Below are 20,043 nucleotides of genomic sequence, written 5' to 3' on the forward strand. Positions count from 1 at the left end.
GGGTCTTCTAAAACTTAAGGCTCATCTCAATCATCAATTACATTGTGAAATCTCTGATTCTTTCAGACAGAATCATCAACTTTGGTCTGTTTCTTTCTTTTCTTTTTTTAAAGAATGTTTTCTTACTCTATGCTTCTAGCTACTTATATTGTAACAGGAGACAATATAATTTTGTCTTCTAATCTTTTATTTGATGATTTACTTTACCATAACATTCAGAAGTATATCATGCAGAATCCTTGGAGGAAAGAGTTTGCACACCCGAATGGGGAATTGAGGAGAATATAATGAAAGGTCTGTTCATAAAGGTGTGGCCAGTGTGAAGAAGTATCTGCGAGAGTGGTAAAGCATTCTGAGTTTGGCATCAGTGGGGAGCTACTACAGGTGGTAATTCCTAGGCCTGAAAGGTCAAGGGAAGGAAGAGTTGCAAGGACCCACAGAGCGCTATAACTGTAGCTGTAGTTGAAGGAGAAGGCCACTCAACAGGGCCTGTGGCCTCTAGTTGCCATATGAGTGAGTCCAGGAGAGAGAACAGAATTGCTAATTCAACCCACAGAATCATGAGAAATTTGTTATTTGTTTTAAACCATCAAGTTTTTATATATTTTGTTATGCAACAATAAATAACTGATACATCAACAGGGATGTGAACCCATAACTGTTTCTCCACCAAAGCTGTGGAAAACCAAGAATACTTGAAGACCTGTGCCATGCAACCCATAATTTTAATGCAAAAATAGTAAAAGTAGTAAAAATGTTTTCACTTTTCATAGAGATACTTAAAACAGTTTTCTGGGAGCATTTCATCTTATTTTGTCTCAGTTGTCTGAGACATAACAATATATAATGCTGTTACTAGAAATGTTATTCCAAGTCCATTTACCTAAAGTTGGGATAATTTGCTTCCTTTATTTGATCCTATATTGGTGATCTTTATATATATCTATAGATATATCTATATATCTATATATCTATATATATATCTATGATATTTAGGAAGTAACCATTTAGGCATTACTTTTTTAGGTGTTTGATATTTAATAAACAAATATCTTGGTCCTGAGATTGTAGAGTGGTTCATTAAACATTTATTCCTAGTTCCCCTTTTTCCCTTCCTTCACTATAGAGGGTAGAAAATAAAAATGCTAAAATTTCCAGGCTCCCTTGCTGCTAGAGATGACCACATGATACAGTTTTATTCAAGGAGATAGATGTAGCTGGAAATCTGCTGAGATCTCTTGTTTAGTAAGCTACAAGAGGAGAAAACCTTTTGTATTAGTCCTTTTGCTTTCTTCCTGACTAAAAGCAAGAGACTTGGAATGAGGATGGTTAATAAAGAGACTATTTACAAAGATGTGAGCAGGGCATAGAGAAACCACAAGGGTAGAACAGTACCCCAGGATGAGTATCAGAGAGGCTGTTACCATGGTAGGCTTGAGGGGTAAGGAGAGGGAGTTACTAGAAGCAGAATAAAAGAGCTGTGTTGGGGGCGTAATGTGCCTTGAGAGATGCTGTGTCACAACCTTTAGTGGGGGACATAGACACTGTCCTCCCTCCATTTGATCTCCTATGAGTGCTCCCCTGTGACTGAACCCCATTGGGATTTAGGGGGCAAGGTCTGCCCCTTGGACACAAATCTGGCTAGGAAAGAGTAGAGAGACAAACAGTGTATAAGGCATCTCTTATGTATCTTTATATCCCTGCTGTGTAACATGTAGTAAGAGTGCCTGGTTCAAAGTAGAAGATGAATAAGTTTTTACTGAATTTAATTGAATCCAGTTCTTTGTTCTGTCTTACAATACTTAAGACCCAATCTGGAATCACCACCAACCTCACTCAGGCCTAGTTACCACCAAAACTGCTAATCTTCAAAGAACTTCTTTTACTCTATAGAAAAAGTATTTTGGGGTTTCTTTCTGAGGCCAGATTAAGAAATGGCTTTTTGAAACAGCTTTCATAAATCTGGATTTTTTAAGAGAATTAGATGGTTCTGTAGTTTTACAAAGACTGCCCTCTGGTATAATTCAATTCTTAAATACCTACTTCACCAAGGCATTCCAGGAGAAATAACTTCGGTGTGCTACTTGTATGACTCTCAATTCCCACATTTGTAACCTAAGAGCTAACCATCATTCAAGTCTCAGGTACAAATGTCACTTTCTCAGGCTTTCTAGGATATCACATAAAAAAAAAAAAGAGGAATGTCACAGCCCAAGTTACCTCCATTAATATCTTGGTTTTTTCTCATTGCAGTTATAACTTTTTTGTTGTAACTTATTCATTGTTTATTTGTAGATTGTTGGTCTTCTCCCAAAAGAATACTTGCTCTTTGTAGAGCAAGGAATTTGTCTGTGTTGTTCCTTGCTCTTTTCCCAGCACTTGGAAGAGTGCCTGGGACATGGTGGTTGTTTGATAAATATTTATTTATGAATGAATGAATAATACCAATTATCAACCTTAGGGTTTTTGTGAATATTAAATGAATAACAATGAAATGCACCTGTTTTCTTTCCCTCACCTCCTGTATTCAATCCTTCAGCAAGTCTGCTTGCCCTCAGCCTCAAAACTTACTTCCAAGAAATCCCAGATTCTTACTTCATTCATCTCTACCATCTTCACCTTTCACGTGACTACAAGTAACAGTATGTAGCTGATCTCTCTACTTCCCCACTTGCTCTTATCCCCTTCAAACCCCAATCCATTCTCCATAGTGAGGGAGATTTTAAGAAACACAATTCAGCTCATGTCTTGCTTCAACTTAAACATCATCAACAGCTTTCTAGGTACTAGAATTAGCCCAAACTCCTTTTACATGGCCTGGTTCCTGCCATCCTCTTAGGCTTCATTTGCTTTAGGCTAACTGGTCTCTCTCTCTCTCTCTCTCTCTCTCCCTCCCTCCCTCCCTCCCTCCCTCCCTCCCTCCCTTCTAGAATTTTAAAAAATTATTTTTGTACAAATTGTCATGCCAGAATACTGACACTGAAGGATTCTTCTGTGGGAATCTTGTGCTAGCTGGCCCCCTATTGTCACTCAGACCTGAGTTTAAACAGGGCTTCCTTTGAGAGGAAATATCACTAATCTAAAATGATCATTTCTTGTTTTAAAAATTTTTATTTATTGACTTGAGAGAGAAGAAAGGGGGGTTAGGAGAGAAAGATTTGTTGTTCCACTTATTTGTGCACTCATTGGTTGATTCTTGCGTGTGCAGTGACCTGAGATCCAACGCAACTTTGGCATTTTTGGACAATGCTCTGATCATCTTAATTACCACACCAGGGCATAAAATGGTCATTTCTTATTATGCCACCTTTTGCACCTAATGCTACCTAGTATTTCCTTGTTTATGTGTTTGTCTCTTCCCAAATAGGTTTTAAGTTTCATGGATTCAGAGACCTTGTTTCTCATGTTCATCACTCTATTCTCAAAACTAAAGCAACGCCTTGAACATAAAGTATACACTTAGTAACTATTTGTTGAATAAATAAATGTGTTGATGATGATGTTGACAACGAAACCTCAGTCCTGGCCACAAATTCTAACAGTTTGCCCAAGAATAATAATTGCAGTTCCGAAGTTATGTTAGATCCTGGAAGACTGTGGAAACATGGCAGTAAAGATCTGGGGCTGAGGGCTGGGGAAAGCGTTGGGAATATATTAGAACTTTGGCCTTTTTTTCCCTATCCAAGGACCACACAGACCTTGCAGAAGGGAGGCCTAAAATCTTTTGACCAGAATGTTCAGGCCAGCCACAATGGGTATTTTCTATCAACGATTCTCTACAGCCACTTGGGCTAGGTTGCGAATGCGCAAACACCTCTAGGACCCCGGGTTCCTTTCTGTTTCTTTATGAATGAACCGGCTCCAGTCTGCGCACGCGCAGCTTCTCGTTCTCCCGCTACACGTGAGGCCCACCCTTTCCACCGGCTGGTGGCCCCACCCTAATCCTTTCTAATAGACCAATGGCAAGCGGCCTGGGGGGCGGAGCCCGGAGCAGCGCGGCACTGTAGTTCTTCTAGAGCGCCGCTCCCCTGCTTTAGTCTTGCAGTGTTGTGATCACGTGGTGAGCTGCGGGCGCGGCGCTTGTTTTGGTTTCTCTCTAGCTTGCCCTGGCAGCTTAGGGTGAACGCTTTTTTGTGCCGGTTGCTGCACCTATCTGCACTGTGGCCTCCTCTTCTTAGGGCTTTCTCAGCTCGCAGTTCGACAAGCCCTTCGGGGCCGGTTCCTGCCATGCCGCTAGTCCGCTATAGGAAGGTGGTCATCCTCGGGTACCGCTCTGTAGGTGAGTCTCCGCCCTGGGGAGAGCATGGAGGCACCGCCGCTTTGTGGCCAGAGGAGGCGCGCTGTCTCAGGAACGCGACCCAGGAGGAATGGTGGCATCGTTAGAATGGAGATACAGAACGAGGATTGAAAGGATGTTGGAGGAAAACCTGGGGTGGTGGTAGTGTGTGGAGGGCTGCAGGAAGCGGAATATGTAAGAGTTAATGTGGACTTGGCTGCCGGAACACCGGAGTGGTTTCCAGTGTTACTCTGGGCGGTAGGGGTGGGGTCAGCGTTTGATGACAGGGCGCGGTATGTGTTGGGCAAGTCTCAGGTGTCCGGGTGTGGAGCAGATTTGATCTCAGGGAATCTCGGATCTTTCCGGAGGTGGGTGGGGAAAGACTTCCTGCGGGGCTACTGAATGCATTCAGTTGCCAAGATGCGGAGATCCAGGGCTGAAAGAGGGTGAGGGTAGGTTAAGAGAAAGCATCGCATGGGGCACTCACAAGCTAGGGTGCTAATTTGGGGTCCCCTTTACTACGGGGCCACAGCCCGAAAGGACAGAGAGTGTGAATGTGAATAGCTGATTTAGATACAACTACCACTGCTTCCCACAGGGAAGACATCTTTGGCACATCAATTTGTGGAGGGCGAGTTCTTGGAAGGCTATGATCCTACAGTGGAGAATAGTGAGTGGACTTCTCCCTAGGGATGGGTCAGGGAGGGCTTGGGTGTCCCACACACCTCCATAATGTGGGATTTTCCTGGTGCCAATGAATGATTTAAATATATATGAAATCTAATCTCTTCTCTAGCAATCCTATTCTATGAGTGAAGCTGGAGTGTGAATTATGCAAGATACTGAGTCCAGGATGGTGTAGATGTAGACAATAAGATCCTTAACATTGTCTCTCCAGTTTCCTGGAGAGCTCCCTGGACCTGGTCCATCTATGTCGCTCTCCCAGGGTTAAGAATGTATCAGGGCATATATCACTAGCCTTACAAGGCACTCACAGTCAAATTTTCTTTTCTTTTCAGCTTACAGCAAGATAGTCACTCTTGGAAAAGATGAGTTTCACCTACACCTGGTGGACACAGCAGGGCAGGTACTAGTTTGGATTAGGGTATCTAAATGTGACAGTTCAGCCCTGGGGGATGAAGTCTGGTAGCCCCTGTGGCTCATCTGTAAAGTAGTATTAAAAGAAAAGCATTTTAGCACCTAGTGGTATGTAGCACTCATTGGAGCTACTCCATAAATACTTGTTGAATAAAAGCGACTGGAATTGGGAGTGCCCAGGGAGGGTACCCAGGATGCAGCCTACCAACCTTTGACATCTGAGTGTTATGGATCTAGACATTGGTGTTTCTATTTCTTGTCAGGATGAGTACAGCATTCTTCCCTATTCATTCATCATTGGGGTCCATGGTTATGTGCTTGTGTATTCTGTCACCTCTCTGCATAGGTAAGTGACCAAGGTTGTAAGTGGGGGACTTGCGAGGATCTGAGGATTGTCCCAGAATAAAGTTATAGCTCCATTTCTTGTGTTTAAAGCTTCCAAGTCATTGAGAGTCTGTACCAAAAACTACATGAAGGCCATGGGAAAACCCGGTAAGTAGGCCTAGTGCAGAGACCGAGTGTGGACACTACTGCATGGGAGCTAACAGAGAGGACTATTGGCTTTAGTTAGGGAGGAGGCTGGGATGTAGATCTTGTCTGGTTTGTTGGGGAATTGTCCAGCCCTGATGTGAAGAATGTTGGGGTCCACGGGCAGTTGGAAGGGATCCTAGAGTAACTGCTCTTTTCTCACAGGCTGCCGGTGGTGCTAGTGGGAAACAAGGCAGATCTCTCTCCAGACAGGTATGGAAATCTGTACAGCTCAAGGCAAAGGAAAGTGAGCTGGACTAGAAATCAGGCATGCTCCAGTTTTGGCTCTGCCACTGACTTGAACCAGTCATTTCATCACTTTTTGTTTCTAACTTGAAAGTTGAAACAAGATAACTTTTCTGTTGCAAAAGCTATAATTTCATATTTCAAGCCTCACTTCCAGGCTTCTGTGTTTTACTTATATTTTCTCCTTTCCCAACCCTCCATCTAAACTTTGGAAGTGGGATGGGTTAGAATAAGTCCAGATTCTATAAAGATTTTGCAGAGAACATGAGGGCATTACTGTCCTCCATCTTCATATCCCAAATTTGGTTCTAGGGAGGTGCAGGCAATCGAAGGGAAGAAGCTGGCAGAGTCCTGGGGTGCAACATTTATGGAGTCATCTGCTCGAGAAAGTCAGGTGCTGGGCCTGAAAATTAGGGAGATGATGGGGTTGGCAGTATTTTTCTTATGGAATTGCTTGGTGTTGGGGATGGTGGAGGAGTGGGGTATTCACCTCAGAACTGGATGGTATTATTGGCAGTGAACTCACTGACATTTTTGCCCTGAATCTCTATCCCATGCAGTTGACTCAAGGCATCTTCACCAAAGTCATCCAGGAGATTGCCCGTGTGGAGAATTCCTATGGGCAAGAGCGCCGCTGCAGTCTCATGTGAGCCCTCAGGCATGGTGTAGCTGCTGGGATTCTTCCCCTGGCACTTACCAGGCTCCAATGGGGGCAGGTTCTCAGGACTTCACGGGTATGGTTGCCAGCTGTGTCCCTGGTCCTTTGGGCACACAGTATGGTACCCTCATGTTTGCACACTTTCCCCAGGCTCCAGTGGCCTGGTTGTCAATGTTTACAAAAGGGGCAAGAATGTCTCATGGGCACTGGCCTCTGTTTTTGCTAAATGAATTCTTATAACCTGCAGGGTTGCGATATGAGTCCTGGGAATTGTTTATTCAGGACCCAGTCTCCTATGTAGGTTTTGGATATTGTTTGGGTGAAGGGAGCTGGGGACTCCAGAAGTGGAGCTGGCTCCCTGGGGTGAGAATGTATATATGCAAATAAACTGAGAAATCTTTTTGTTGTTGACTTCTCTGTTTCAAATATCACATTGACAAATAAGATATTGTGTCACCAGTATCTTATTGGGAAGAGCTCAGGGCCACTGTCTCCTTTTTCAAGGATTGATGACTATGGTCTTTGGTGGGGAATCGGGGCTAATTTCTTTCCAACTACCTCATTCCAATTCCTTAGTCATTCAGAACCATCACCTTAAGACTTACTACTTGCATTTCCCAGCTTTCGGTTTCTACTGGGTTCTCCCTAATACAGGTACCACCAGTTGGCTGCCACTCCCATCCAAGTTCATAGGTTCTCAAGAGCACGTTTACCACAGAAACACCACCCTCTAGTGGCCAGCTGCCACATGCTGACCTAGCTTCTCTCCTGGGCCTTGGCATTTTCTGGAACTCAGAGAGGGTAGGATTTGGGGAAGAGGAAGAAAGCCCCACATTCCTAATATTGTAAGAATTGAGAAGGAGTATGACTAAAGTGTTGTGAAGATTTTGTCCTTCTAAGAAAGTTAAGTAAGAAATAATGCCTTTGGTGTGTATTAACCCCCTGTGCCCCCATACCCACAGTGCCTTTCATTAAAATAGATTGTTATTTTTCTACCTTTGATGACCTTTTGATACCTTCTACACCTTTGGAGTTGTGCTCCGTTTTTTTAGGTGTCAAGGCTATAGCTTCTGCCCTTAATGACTCACCACTTCATTAGGAGGATGGATATATTTCAGCTAGGAAGGTTTGGTCCTACATACCTCTAGTTTTAGTGCTCCTCCCCCACTTCCCACCTGTCCTAGGGCCTAGTTGACCAATGCCTGCTGAGGAGTTACTTAAATGGTATCCTTCACAGGGAGGAGGGCATAGACTTCTGCCTACTGGGTAGACTAAGGTATTAGTTGGGGAGGATGGACAAAATCTAGGTGTGATTTTTAGCTCTGACCTTGATAGTGCCTGGCTCCAGGCTAGTTGGGCTTACAGTTGGGTATAATGGTTTGTCATGCCGGTTTGCAAAAGTTCTGCCAACTGCTTTTGCATCTCTGATCCACACGCTAAAGAGAAATAAGGGCTACTGGAAGAAGCATACTGCAAAGAGCAACCTTGGCTTATGAATCTCTTTAGGGTTGTTATCACCCTTTCTCTTTACATTAAATTAGGTCTTTTTGCACATCTCACCCAGAGTACTCATGACAGATACCCACCCTCCTGCTGCCATTTCCATGAGGCTTGATATAGACTTACAAATGCCTGAGATTTTCTAGAAGTGTATCAGGCAACCTCAAAACGTAGTAACAGTAAAGAATAGTGGTGAATGGTTGGGTTACTCTTTCACTTAGCTGTGGAATCTCGTGCAGTCACCTAACCTCTTTGAACCTCAGATTCTCATTTATGAAGTGTAGTTAAACCTTCTACATGAGGTTGAGGTGAGAATTAAACTGAGGTGATATATGGAATGTTTGGCAGTTTCTCATACATAATAAACACTTAAGAAATGGTAGCTATTGAGTTACTAGAGGTCTTTCTGGTGAGAGCCTGCCTTCCTGCCTTTGGGTGCAGATACTAGGGAGGTACCTTCCATTTTCCAACCTTTGCCTCTTGATTTATTATTTCCACTATAGCTGGGACAGGTGTTGGGCTGCTGCTGGAATTTTTTGCTGAAATAGACTTGAATGGTCCTTGAACAGCACATGATGTCAGTGCGTGGCTAGCACAGGACATGTCTAGTTTTAACCCCTCCAATGACTCTGGCCAGTAGAGATTTAGAGCTCCTGCACTGTCCAATACGGAAGCTACAAGTCATACATGGCTATTTAAGTTTAACTCAGTATTAAAATTAAAAAGTTCCTCAGTTGTATCACCTGCATTTCAAAGTGCTCAATAGCTGCATGTGGCCAAGTTATATTAGATACAGTAGCTACAGTGCATATTAGACAGTGTAGCTATAGTGCAATGCCATCATTGCAGGAAATCTTTTCCATAGCTCTCTAAACCCTTTCCCACAAACCTGGCCCTGCACCTGATTTGCCTGCCTTTCTCCACATCTTCCCTAAAAAAAAAAAAACAGTGTGTGTGTACATACACACACATACTCTCCTAGAAAGGCATGCAGTTGGTTGAATCATGACTATTTCTCACTAGATGTGGTTCGTTGGACAGTTGCTACCCACTTTAGCCTCAAATCTTATTAAGTATAATACAGGCATAATCCTACTTAATGCATAACGAGAGTGAGGAATAACTAAGAGTATATAAAGTACCGAGCACATAGTTAATTTGTCTCCTCCTGACCATCCCTTGGGTAGAGCTAAGACAGAAAAGGCATTCCATTTCTCATCCAGACGTATGGGGGCGGGGACGGGGGAAGCTTGCAACCAGTGTTTGGGATCTTGTTTAGAGTAACAGTACTCCAGCCAGGTAGCAGTCAGACTCCAAGGTAGAGCCCGTTTACCAAAATATAGGACACAGGCCCTGAAGATAGGAAGATAAAGACTGCAGGTGGGGGCACCCGGGAAAAGAAGGAAAACTACATTTGTGTTTTGATTGGGGCTGTGTGTGTGGTAATTTGGGGGCCAGTTCCTGACAGTCCTTTTCCTTCATGAGGGGGTTTGAAAGTCCAAAGCAACGACTCGTTCCGCTTTTCTTCGGGGCCCGAACGTGGCAAGAACCCACCCTTTGCAGCCCCAGACGCCGTGCCTCACTTTCTCCATTTGCGGACTCCAGTTCCCAGGATGCAGAGCAGCGGCCAATCTCCTGGCTCTTCTTCCATCCCCCCCCTCCCGGGAAAGATTGCCCCTGGTCAAGTCAAGGGGGCAGTTTCAGTTTCCGGGACCTGTAACTCCAAGGGAACGCAATTATAAAGTGGCTGAAGTCCTAGTTTCCAGAGCCGGGCGTTGAAGGAGACAGTTCCAGGACTGGGGGGAAGGGGAGGGGGGCTTCATTCCCACGTGTCTGCCCACCGCCGCCCCGGCGCCGTCGGGGTTAAAGCGTAGCGGAGGGATCCCGCAGCGTGTGCGTAGAACTGCAAAGTCACAGCCTTTCCTCCGAGAGGGCAGTATCCCTCCGCCGCTCCGCTCCAACACAAAATAGGGCCAGCCTTCTCCTTTCTCCCCTTCTCGAGTGGGGTTCCCTAGGCAAAAGGTCCCCGTCGGGCCTCGCACTGGAGGTTTCCTGAATCTCCACGACCGCTGCCGCGATCTCGGGCCAGGAAATAGACCCTTCGCAGGAACCACCCTACCGGCCGAACAGGAGGCGGAGGGGGGGAGGCGGAGCGGCGCCGCGCTGCACTACTTTCCTCTCCGGTTGCAAATGGCTGCCTCGTTCCCCACTTTCCGCTCAGTTTCCTGACCCCCCGGCGCCGGGAGCTGGGGTTGGGCCATGCACCTCTAGGCCCCCCGCGATCACAACCAGCCGGGGGTCGAGGGGGTGCCGCCGATCAGAGCCGGCCAAGCCGGGGGCGGGGCAGCTCCGGAGGCCAGAGGGGAAGGGAGGCGAGCTCAGGGCCTGGAGCGGCCGGAGGAGAGCGGGCAGAGGGCTCGCACCGCCCGCCCCTTCCTCTTCCTCGCCCACCTACCCTCCTCCCTTCCCCGGGGGGAGCAGAAGGTGGGGGGCTCGAAGCCGCCGAGGGCGAGCGCTCGGGGTCGAGGAACCCGGCGCTGGGTGTGTGTCAGGTTCAGCCCTGCGGCCCCGCCGTCTCCGTGTCGCCGTAGCTCGCGCGGCCCCGGGGCGCCGGCCCGGGCGGGGAGAGGGGCTCGGCGTTTCTGCGAGGGTCTCACGTTCCAACCGGGCCCGGCGCGGGGCGGCACGGCATTCCTTCCGGGCTGCTGGGGAGGCGCCTCGACGTTCCATCTGGAGAGCCTCGACGTTCCGCCCGAGCCCGGAGCGGGCGACTCGGCCCTAGGACTGAGAGGCCGCCCGACGACGCGGATGCGGAGCCTGCTCGCCCAAGATCAAAGCCACCGGTGCTCTCTTTGTGTCCGCTCGGGATTCGCCGCCTTCGGGCTGTCCATGGAAACCTAAACTGCTGGAACCTGAAGCATAGAACCTCTCTTTGGCTTCTTGCTTTTTTTGGAGGGGAGGGTGGCCACTCCGACCTGGATTTACCGTTCTTGGCCCCCTTAAGCCCCCCCGTGCGGGGGGCGGCTGTGATCGCTCTGGCGGTTGGAGGTCGGGGAGCGGCCCGGGCTCTGGCCATGTTCTCGGATGAGGATTTCTGGATCGCCCTGTGAAGAGGTGAGTGAAGTCCGCCCGGCCAAGGCCCAGAAAGGGTTGGACTGGGGGCATAGCCAGATGGACTATCTTGGCCACAGCTAGCCTTTAGGTTGGAGAAAGGGGTGCCAGGGTTGAGGAGGGTTCTTTTGGCAGGGTCTGTCAGGGGAACATGAGCCAGTGGCTTGGGCAGAACTGAGGCCTGGTGTCTTGGGGTGTGCCTCTTTAAAGACTGGGGGTTCAGGGAACCACGGGAGTTTGGGAACCTAGCCAGATCGCCTCTCTGCCTGTTTATTTTTGTGTTGGGGGGAGCTCTACTAAAGTAGGACCCAGGCCCTGATGCCAGCACCAATCCTCGTCGGCTGTTTCTCCGTCAGGGTTCCTTGTGGGCCTTGGGAACAGAACAACTTGGGAGGGTGGGTAGGGTGCCACTGCCAGGTCAGACGTACTGCCAGGTTGGACTTTAAGGTTGTTCTTGCCCATCAGGGCACCCAGAGCTGTCTCAGGGAGACTCAAGGAACCCTCGATCCTTCACCAGGCCTTATTTCACTGTGGGCAGGGAAGATGTGAAAACTAACTAATGTGATTAAGGGGGTGGCTGGGGACAGCTCTGGCCTTGCTGTTCCACTTCAAACTACCCCTGCCTGGCAAAGTGACCGCAGAGAGGCCTAGTGCTGTTTTAGCCTGCTTTGCCTCCCCTCCTCTCGGGATGGACGTAATCTCCAGGGGATTATAGAGGAGGCAGTTGAGATTTGCTCCCTGTGAATGTGGGCTGCAAAAAATGGCTTTTGTCTCCCACTTTTTCTAGGCCTGGTGTGGTGAGCAAGTTGTCCATAAGTCCTTGGCCAATCCTGCAGGCCCTTCCTGACCTCTCCAACCCTATTTGATCAGGAAATGTTAACTGGCCCTCTGATCCTGTTGTAACCCTACAGAGTAGGGTAGCCGGTACCTCTTTGGAGGAAAAACAACCTGATCAGAGTTGTTTCTGCAGAAGCTAGCGTTTCCAGCCCTGGCTGGAGGTGTTGGGGAGAAGGGGTGTGCATGTGAATGTACGAAGGGTGCAGCATGAGCCTCATGCCTGGGCCCTGAGCTGGGACAGCCCCTCTCACAGCTGTCATGCTGCCCAGCAGGGATTTGGCTGGTGTGTTTTGCTCCCTCACTCCACCCCCTGCAACATACATACATGAGTTAGATCTCTTTGAGCCTTGTCTTGGAAAGGAGGAGAATAGGGGGCTTTGCCCTTGAAAGATTTCTGAGTAGTAACCTCAAGGTGTAAGGTAGCACAGGGGTGGCAGAGTGTGGCTAGCTGTCACCCATGCTCCTCTTCTGGGTGTTGTTTGTCCCCAAAGAATTTCCTTAGGAGGAGTCTCTCATTGTTAGTTGTGGTTTACCCCAGGATGATTGGGCACAGTCGGGAGGGTCTACAGGGCCAGTGTGTTGCCATTTGGATTCTTCCTGGAGGGCCAGCCCAAAATGGGGTGTGGTTTGATTCTCAGGTTGGGAACCAGGAAGTCCTGAGTCCTACAGAAGAGCTGTTCACTCAAGAGCCTCCTTCAGCCTTTCACCTCTCCAAGCCTCCATTTCCCCTGTGGCTGGGAAAATGGAGTTAAAGCTTTTGGTCTGGCATAGAGGCATGGAGGAGAGTGTGCTACCCTGCCTTCTTCCTTGCTGTTTTGGGCTTCTTAGGCCTAGGACTAAGGGGAGCCAGCACAGTTTTACTCCCTAGATCTGTACTTGGGGATCTCTAGTTCCCCAGAGGAAGCCTGGCCAGGCATTAGTCCAGTTTAGAACTAGGGAAAAAAAACCCCTTGGTGCGTGTGTGTATGTGTGTGTGTGTGGGGGGGGGGTTCCTGGCTGTGAATGATGGGACAGGGAACCTGTGGTCTTTATTTGTTTAGATCTGTTTAGGGGCCTGACAGCTGAGACTCAGCATTGGGGTTCAGTGCTAGGTTGCAGGGGTAAGGAAATGGGGCTCAGGCTTCTTGGAGGTGCCCCTAGATTCTTTTTGGTACAGCTTGGAGGACATTCTTTTCACTTCTTGATCTCTCATCTTCCATGACTCCATGAGTGAGGCTCTAACTTTGGAGGATGTTGGTACTCTGTCTCCTAAGGCTGGATAAATGTGGTGTCTTACCTCCTGGAGCTTACCAGTTTGAGAGGGCTGTGCTCAGGGAGGGCAGAGGAATTTGTCCCTCTGGCCTTGTGTGAGGCAGTCCTCCTCCTACCCACTGTATTATCACTGTTGCTTTTTGTTTTTTGCTGTTTGCGATTCCCTTGGCCTCAACTTTGGGAGCAGAGCAGGTGGCGGATCTTTGGGGGCATACAATAAGATGCACACATTGGAAAACTTTGAAGCCTTCTGGGTGTGGTCAAACCTTGAATGACTGAATAGGAAGAGGAGCCTGGCTGGTGCCCTGACCTCCAGCTCCTGCTTCCCATAGGTGGCTTCTAAGGGCCCCTTGAAGTTCCAAAGCAGCTTTTCTGTGGGCCGGCCAGATGACCACTCTGCTTTCCTTTCAGGTGTGATTGTATGGTAGATTTTGGAAAGAGGTGATCTGGGAATGGAGGTAACAGGTGTCAAGTGATACTTCACTTTCCTAAACTAGTAGATTCTGATAGTGTGTGTGTGGAGGGGAGTAAAATAAAATTTCCTTTCCCATGGCATGTCACAAGAGGCTCATTACCAATCTCTGAAAATGGAATGTGAGTTCAGGGAAGGAGGACTAATATTGTGGTTCTTAAGTAATTGATTTATTGATCCTGGGCACCTTTGAGGGCTCCCCCTGTCTCATCTGCCCCAGTCACTCAGCCCCAAGTGGCTGACAGGGTTATTTGGTAGCTGGTTTGAGAAGGGGGGCTTGTCCTTGCTCAGGTCCCTTCAGTTAAACAAAAAGAGTGAGAAAGGTGAGAGATAAACTTCTCAAATCTTACTCAGACTTCTGTTTCAGACATTTTCCCCACCTCCTCTTCTCTAGGAACACTGTACTTCTCTTTCTTTGCTTAAGTCCCTACCTTTCCCACTAAGAGCTGACACCTATTCCTTTCCCTTTTCTGTAGGATCTCTTTTCTCTTCCTCGCCTCTATAATTTTTCTTATTCTTTACTTCTTTCTTCTTTGGACTATGCTTAGTTGCCTCTGAGGTTTAGAAAATATGCCCAAAGGTATGGATCTCAACCATCTTAGGTATTACTTTAGTGTGTTAACATTTGGCTCTAGTATAGGCAGGCGTATTTTAGAAGAGGAGACCGTTACCCCCCACCCCCATAGTTCGTGTGGAAACCCTGTTTGACGGAAGAGGAAGGAAGCTCTTCTGCTGGGCTGTGTCCTGCCCTGTTTAGAACTCCTCCAAGTGGCAGTGTGCTTCCTGAGACTACAACTCCCAGCATGCTGAGCTTCAGGCCTGACTACACATGCTCAGTAACTCTTAAGGCCCACTTCTGTTAACTACTAGGGATATCTGAGGAGGAAGGGCAGTTGGTGTTGCTAAGGGTGACGACCTGAGGCCTTCAGGCTGGGTGAGATCCTGAGATCAGTCACTGCAGTGGCCAGGGAGTTGGGCCTGAGCTGGATTTGGATAGGCATGGGTAGAAATTGGGGAGTTTCTCATGCTGTGATTGGGATATCATGGTTAGAAAGAGTGGAGGTTGGGAAGATCCATCCATACCTGGGCTTTAGTTTTAATAATGTGTTCTACATCCTCCAAGACCCCAGACTCCACCTCTGGGAGAGGAATTTCAGCTGTACTCAGACTTCCTGGGTTATGGTCACGCATGGGGTGGCACTGACAGACCTCTAGGATGGTAGCTGACCTGAGACCTGAGGAAAAAGGACAAGGATAGGGCCCATCAGAGGCCCAGAACTCAGACGTGAGGCAAAGGGCACTACTAGATGTAGACTGGATGTTCTTCTAGTTGGGTGCTGTTGCCCTGGGAACTCTTAGACGGGAGTAAAGAAGTGGGAGAAGGGAGGAGATCCTCTGAAAACCCGAGTTGGAGAAAAGGGTCTGTGTTTATCAGGGGAGGAAGTAGGCAATAAGATAAAGGTTAGTACTTTAGGTTTGGTACTAAAGGTTTTTTTTGTCTTTAGTACTGAAGTACATATATATGGCTTTGTTCTGATTTCTGTAGGGTCTAGATACCATTAGCTGCTTTTCTCCTAGGGTTCTGGGGAAGGTGTTTAGTGGAGAGACTTACTGGTCACATAGATATATTTTTTGGCTCTGACAGGTCTCCCCGAGAGGGCCCTGCCCAGTCGGAGAGAGGGATGGACAGCCAGAAGCCGCCTGGTGAGGATAAAGATTCAGAACCGGCAGGTGAGCAGGGCAAATTCTGGGTTTGCTGGCAGCTTTCTGCTGATCTCAGGCAACCTGAGATTTCTGGTCCTGGCATAAGCACAGGAGCTAAGTCTGTCTAATAGACAGGTAATTGAAGGACTTTGTTCTTCGGGACAAAAGTCAAAACGCCATCACTGTGATCTACCAAAGGTTTTAGATAATCTCATGGGTCTGATGAGTGGGTTAGTATTAAATAATGGATAATGGCTGATCAGTGCTTCTCTGTTTGTTCATTCAGCTGATGGACTTGCAGCCTCTGAGGAGTCAGGTGCCACTGAGGCAGACCTTCCCAACCCACATGTGGCGGAGGTCTCTGTGCCCAGTTCTGGGGGTCCCAGGCTTCAGGAGCCTCCCCAGGACTGCAGGTAACTAGTTTGGGGAAATGAGGATATAAGGGCATGTGAGTATTTGATTTGAGAGTCTGGGACTTTCAAGAAGGAATATTTAGGGACATTCAGTATGTGGGAAGCACAGGTGTGTTAAGTCATGGGGTTGTCAGGGGTGCCTGTGGGGTTGTCAGGGATCTGGCATGGTGCTGACGCTTGTGTGTCCACAGTGGGGGTCCAGTGCGGCGTTGTGCTCTCTGTAACTGCGGGGAGCCCAGTCTGCATGGGCAGCGGGAGCTGCGGCGCTTTGAGTTGCCATTTGACTGGCCCCGGTGTCCAGTGGTGTCCCCTGGGGGGAACCCAGGGCCCAATGAGGCAGCACAGCCCAGTGAGGATCTATCACAGATTGGTTTTCCTGAGGGCCTGACACCTGCCCACCTAGGAGAACCTGGAGGTAAGTGAGGGGAAGTGGGGTAACTGATCTGGGCAGGAAAGAGGGTAGGGGCTAGGTGGTCCAGAGCCAGCGGCCATCTTTTAATTAATTCTTTCTGTTTGCCTTTTTTCACCTATACAGGGTCCTGCTGGGCTCATCATTGGTGTGCTGCGTGGTCGGCTGGTGTATGGGGGCAGGAGGGCCCAGAACTATGTGGTGTGGACAAGGCCATCTTCTCAGGGATCTCACAGGTGGGGCTGGGGCCAGGGGTTACATAGGCAAAGGGCAGGGTGGGCAGGGCTGGTGGGGTCCAAGAGTCAGGGTAGAATGAGGATAGTGGGCATACTGAGGCAGACATAGTGGCTGACCTGTTGCTTTGGGGTGAGCTGGCTGGCACTGAGGCTTTGTCTTCACCTTGGCAGCGCTGCTCCCACTGCACCAGGTTTGGTGCCTCCATCCCTTGCCGCTCTCCTGGATGTCCACGGCTTTACCACTTCCCCTGTGCGACTGCCAGCGGTTCCTTCTTATCCATGAAAACACTGCAGCTGCTATGCCCGGAGCACAGAGAGGGTGCCGCACATCTGGGTGAGAAGTCCTGCCCTTCGGATATTGGGCACACGAGGGGCCAAGTGTGCCTGGGGTTTTGTACTCTGCAGAGCATTTGTCGAAGTCTGTAATTTTGTACTGTCTGTTGGCCTCACTAAAATAGGTGTGAACTTTGAGAGTGCAGGGGCTTTGCCTGTCTTGTTAGCATGGTGTCTGCAGTGCCTCGAACAATGCCTAGCATATATTAGGGAGACACTTAGTAACTATTTATTTGTTCATTTTAGTCCATGGAATGCCTGTTATGTAGACAGCACTGTGCTGAGTCCTGCAGGGAATCCATAGCTGACCTGTGTTCTCTGTCCCTTCTAACTGCAGAGGAAGCTCGTTGTGCAGTGTGTGAGGGGCCAGGGGAATTGTGTGACCTGTTCTTCTGTACTAGCTGTGGGCATCACTATCATGGGGCTTGCCTGGACACTGCTCTGACTGCCCGCAAGCGTGCTGGCTGGCAGTGCCCTGAATGCAAAGTGTGCCAAGCCTGCAGGTAAGCATGGGAGGGTAGGAGGGAAACCTTGGACAAAGCACAGTTTAGGATTAAAAACAAGGGCAGGGAGGGCCCTGTTATATGCCCTGTTTCTGCAGGAAACCTGGGAATGACTCTAAGATGTTGGTCTGTGAGACATGTGACAAAGGATACCATACCTTCTGCCTAAAACCACCTATGGAGGAACTGCCTGCTCACTCCTGGAAGTGTAAGGTGAGGGTCCTTGATTCTGTCTTACTCTTCTAATTCTACCTTCTACAACATCTGGAGTTTCCCTGTTGTGACAAGTCCCATGTTTCCCTCCAGTCTCCGCTGTCTGACTAATGCCTGTTTTGCCTTCTCCCCTCTTTTAGGCATGCCGGGTATGCCGGGCCTGTGGGACAGGCTCAGCAGAGCTGAATCCTAACTCTGAGTGGTTTGAGAACTACTCACTCTGTTACCGCTGTCACAAAGCCCAGGGAGGACAGCCTATCAGTTCTGTTTCTGAGCAGCATCCTGCTGTCTGTTGCAGGTAGGTAGTGTTAACCAGAAGAGATTGGGCTGTGGGATCAGAAGTGCTGAGATTGTCAGGGGCCATGTTAAAGCAGGCTGCCTTTGAGAGGGGAGCCCTAAGGTGGGCAGTACAGTCGACAGCATTCATGCCTAGTCCCAGTGCACTCTCTAGGAGTTGATAGCTGATGAGAGCCACGGTGCCTGCTCCCCTGTACCCTCTGCAGATTCTCACCCCCAGAGCCTGGCGATCCCCCCACTGATGAGCCCGATGCTCTGTACGTTGCATGCCAAGGGCAGCCAAAGGGTGGGCACGTGACCTCTATGCAACCCAAGGAACCGGGGCCCCTGCAATGTGAAGCCAAACCACTAGGTGAGTAGGGTTTGAGGGTTCCTGAAAGTTCCCCTTGTGTCCCCTGGCAAGAGACAGTTTCTGCTCTGCCTCAGACCCTAAACTTTCTGTGGAGTGGAGTTGAGCTAGGTAGGAGCATAGTATGTTGTGTCTGCAGGGAGAACAGGGGCCCAACTTGAGCCCCATTTGGAGGCCCCCCTAAATGAGGAGATGCCACTGCTGCCCCCACCGGAGGAGTCACCCCTGTCCCCACCACCTGAGGAGTCACCCACATCCCCGCCGCCTGAGGCATCGCGTCTGTCCCCACCGCCTGAGGAATCACCCCTCTCTCCACCGCCTGAGGAGTCTCCTCTGTCTCCCCCACCTGAATCATCTTCACCTTTTTCTCCACTGGAGGAGTCGCCCTTTTCTCCACCAGAGGAGTCACCCCCGTCTCCTCCACTTGAGACACCCCTGTCCCCACCACCCGAAGCATCACCCCTGTCCCCACCATTTGAGGAGTCTCCCCTGTCACCCCCACCCGAGGAATTGCCCACTTCTCCACCACCTGAAGCATCTCGCCTGTCTCCACCACCTGAGGAGTCACCCATGTCCCCTCCACCTGAAGAGTCACCCATGTCTCCACCACCTGAGGCATCGCGTCTATTCCCACCATTTGAAGAATCACCCCTGTCCCCTCCACCAGAGGAGTCTCCCCTCTCCCCACCACCTGAGGCATCACGCCTTTCTCCACCACCTGAGGACTCACCCATGTCCCCACCACCTGAAGACTCACCTATGTCCCCCCCGCCTGAGGTATCACACCTATCCCTCTTGCCTGAGTTGTCACGCCTGTCCCCTCCACCTGAGGAGTCTCCCCTGTCCCCACCACCTGAGGAGTCTCCCACATCCCCTCCACCTGAGGCTTCGCGCCTATCCCCACCACCTGAGGATTCACCCACATCCCCACCACCTGAAGACTCACCTGCTTCCCCGCCACCGGGGGACCTGCTTGTGTCTGTACCACTGGAGGAGTCCCCCCCGTCGCCACTGCCTGAGAAGCCGCACCTGCCCCCTGCACCTGAGGAGCTGTGTGTGTCCCCCCAGCCTGAGGAGCCACATCTGTCCCCCCGGCCTGGGGAGCCGCGCTTGTCTCCTGCACCAGAGGAACTGCTTCTGTCACCCCGGCCTGAGGAGCTGTGCCTATCCCCTGCACCTGAGGAGTTGCACCTGTCCCCCCAGCCTGAGGAACCACACCTGTCTCCCATGTCTGAGGAGCCACAGCCATCTCTGGTGCCTGGGGAACCATGCCTGAACCCCCAGCCTGAGGAGCTACATGTGTCCCACCAGCCTGAGGAACCACACCTGTCCCCTCGACCTGAAGAGCCCCTTGAGGAGCCAGGCCTATGCTCTGCACGTGAGGAATTGCCCTTGTTCCTCCCACCTGGGGAACCACCCTTATCCCCCTTGCTTGGAGAGCCGGCCCTGTCTGAGCCTGGGGAACCACCTCTGTCCCTTCTGCCTGAGGAGCTGCCGTTGTCCCCATCTGGGGAACCATCCTTGTCACCTCAGCTGATGCCACCAGGTAAGGGGATGTTAGTATCCTCTTATTCTGGGGCAGTCTTAATTTCTTATGGCACGTCTAAGA

At 49.5% G+C, this 20,043-nt stretch overlaps 2 protein-coding genes across 9 annotated transcripts in view; both read left to right on the top strand.

Annotated features, from left to right (window-relative positions):
* The first annotated feature begins 4,060 nt into the window (after positions 1-4,060).
* RHEBL1 (RHEB like 1) lies at positions 4,061-7,177 on the top strand. 2 transcript variants are annotated; one of them, XM_045829787.1, is made up of 8 exons: positions 4,061-4,279; positions 4,875-4,946; positions 5,296-5,363; positions 5,638-5,720; positions 5,810-5,866; positions 6,068-6,115; positions 6,461-6,542; positions 6,709-7,177. In XM_045829787.1, the coding sequence occupies exons 1-8, from the start codon at positions 4,228-4,230 to the stop codon at positions 6,796-6,798; spliced, it is 552 nt and encodes a 183-aa protein (XP_045685743.1). In that variant the 5' UTR covers positions 4,061-4,227; the 3' UTR covers positions 6,799-7,177. The 2 variants fall into 2 exon arrangements, with proteins under 2 accessions (XP_045685743.1, XP_045685744.1); XM_045829788.1 differs by lacking the exon at positions 4,875-4,946.
* A 2,517-nt stretch (positions 7,178-9,694) lies between these two features.
* The window catches only part of KMT2D (lysine methyltransferase 2D), a 40,859-nt gene continuing 30,510 nt past the window's right edge, over positions 9,695-20,043 (top strand). For all 7 annotated transcript variants that reach the window (XM_045830174.1, XM_045830177.1, XM_045830181.1 and 4 more), the window contains exons 1-11: positions 9,695-11,420; positions 15,623-15,708; positions 15,968-16,094; positions 16,286-16,509; positions 16,630-16,739; positions 16,911-17,073; positions 17,410-17,575; positions 17,674-17,788; positions 17,929-18,086; positions 18,292-18,437; positions 18,574-19,980. In XM_045830174.1, the coding sequence (XP_045686130.1) occupies positions 15,660-15,708; positions 15,968-16,094; positions 16,286-16,509; positions 16,630-16,739; positions 16,911-17,073; positions 17,410-17,575; positions 17,674-17,788; positions 17,929-18,086; positions 18,292-18,437; positions 18,574-19,980 (2,665 nt within the window). In that variant the 5' untranslated portion in view covers positions 9,695-11,420; positions 15,623-15,659. The remainder of the gene's footprint in view (positions 11,421-15,622; positions 15,709-15,967; positions 16,095-16,285; positions 16,510-16,629; positions 16,740-16,910; positions 17,074-17,409; positions 17,576-17,673; positions 17,789-17,928; positions 18,087-18,291; positions 18,438-18,573; positions 19,981-20,043) is intronic.

Source organism: Phyllostomus hastatus, unplaced genomic scaffold (assembly GCF_019186645.2).
Source record: "Phyllostomus hastatus isolate PE091 unplaced genomic scaffold, TTU_PhHast_1.1 phas_scaffold_93, whole genome shotgun sequence".
Classification (NCBI taxonomy): Eukaryota; Metazoa; Chordata; class Mammalia; order Chiroptera; family Phyllostomidae; genus Phyllostomus; species Phyllostomus hastatus.

What these genes read in the sequence shown, in the direction of transcription:
- RHEBL1 (XM_045829787.1), top strand. Translation starts at nt 4,228, where the DNA reads ATGCCGCTAGTCCGCTATAGGAAGGTGGTCATCCTCGGGTACCGCTCT. An exon ending in TGGTGGACACAGCAGGGCAG is followed by an intron (nt 5,364 to 5,637) that starts GTACTAGTTTGG and finishes ATTTCTTGTCAG; the next exon opens with GATGAGTACAGCATTCTTCC. An exon ending in CATCTGCTCGAGAAAGTCAG is followed by an intron (nt 6,543 to 6,708) that starts GTGCTGGGCCTG and finishes TATCCCATGCAG; the next exon opens with TTGACTCAAGGCATCTTCAC.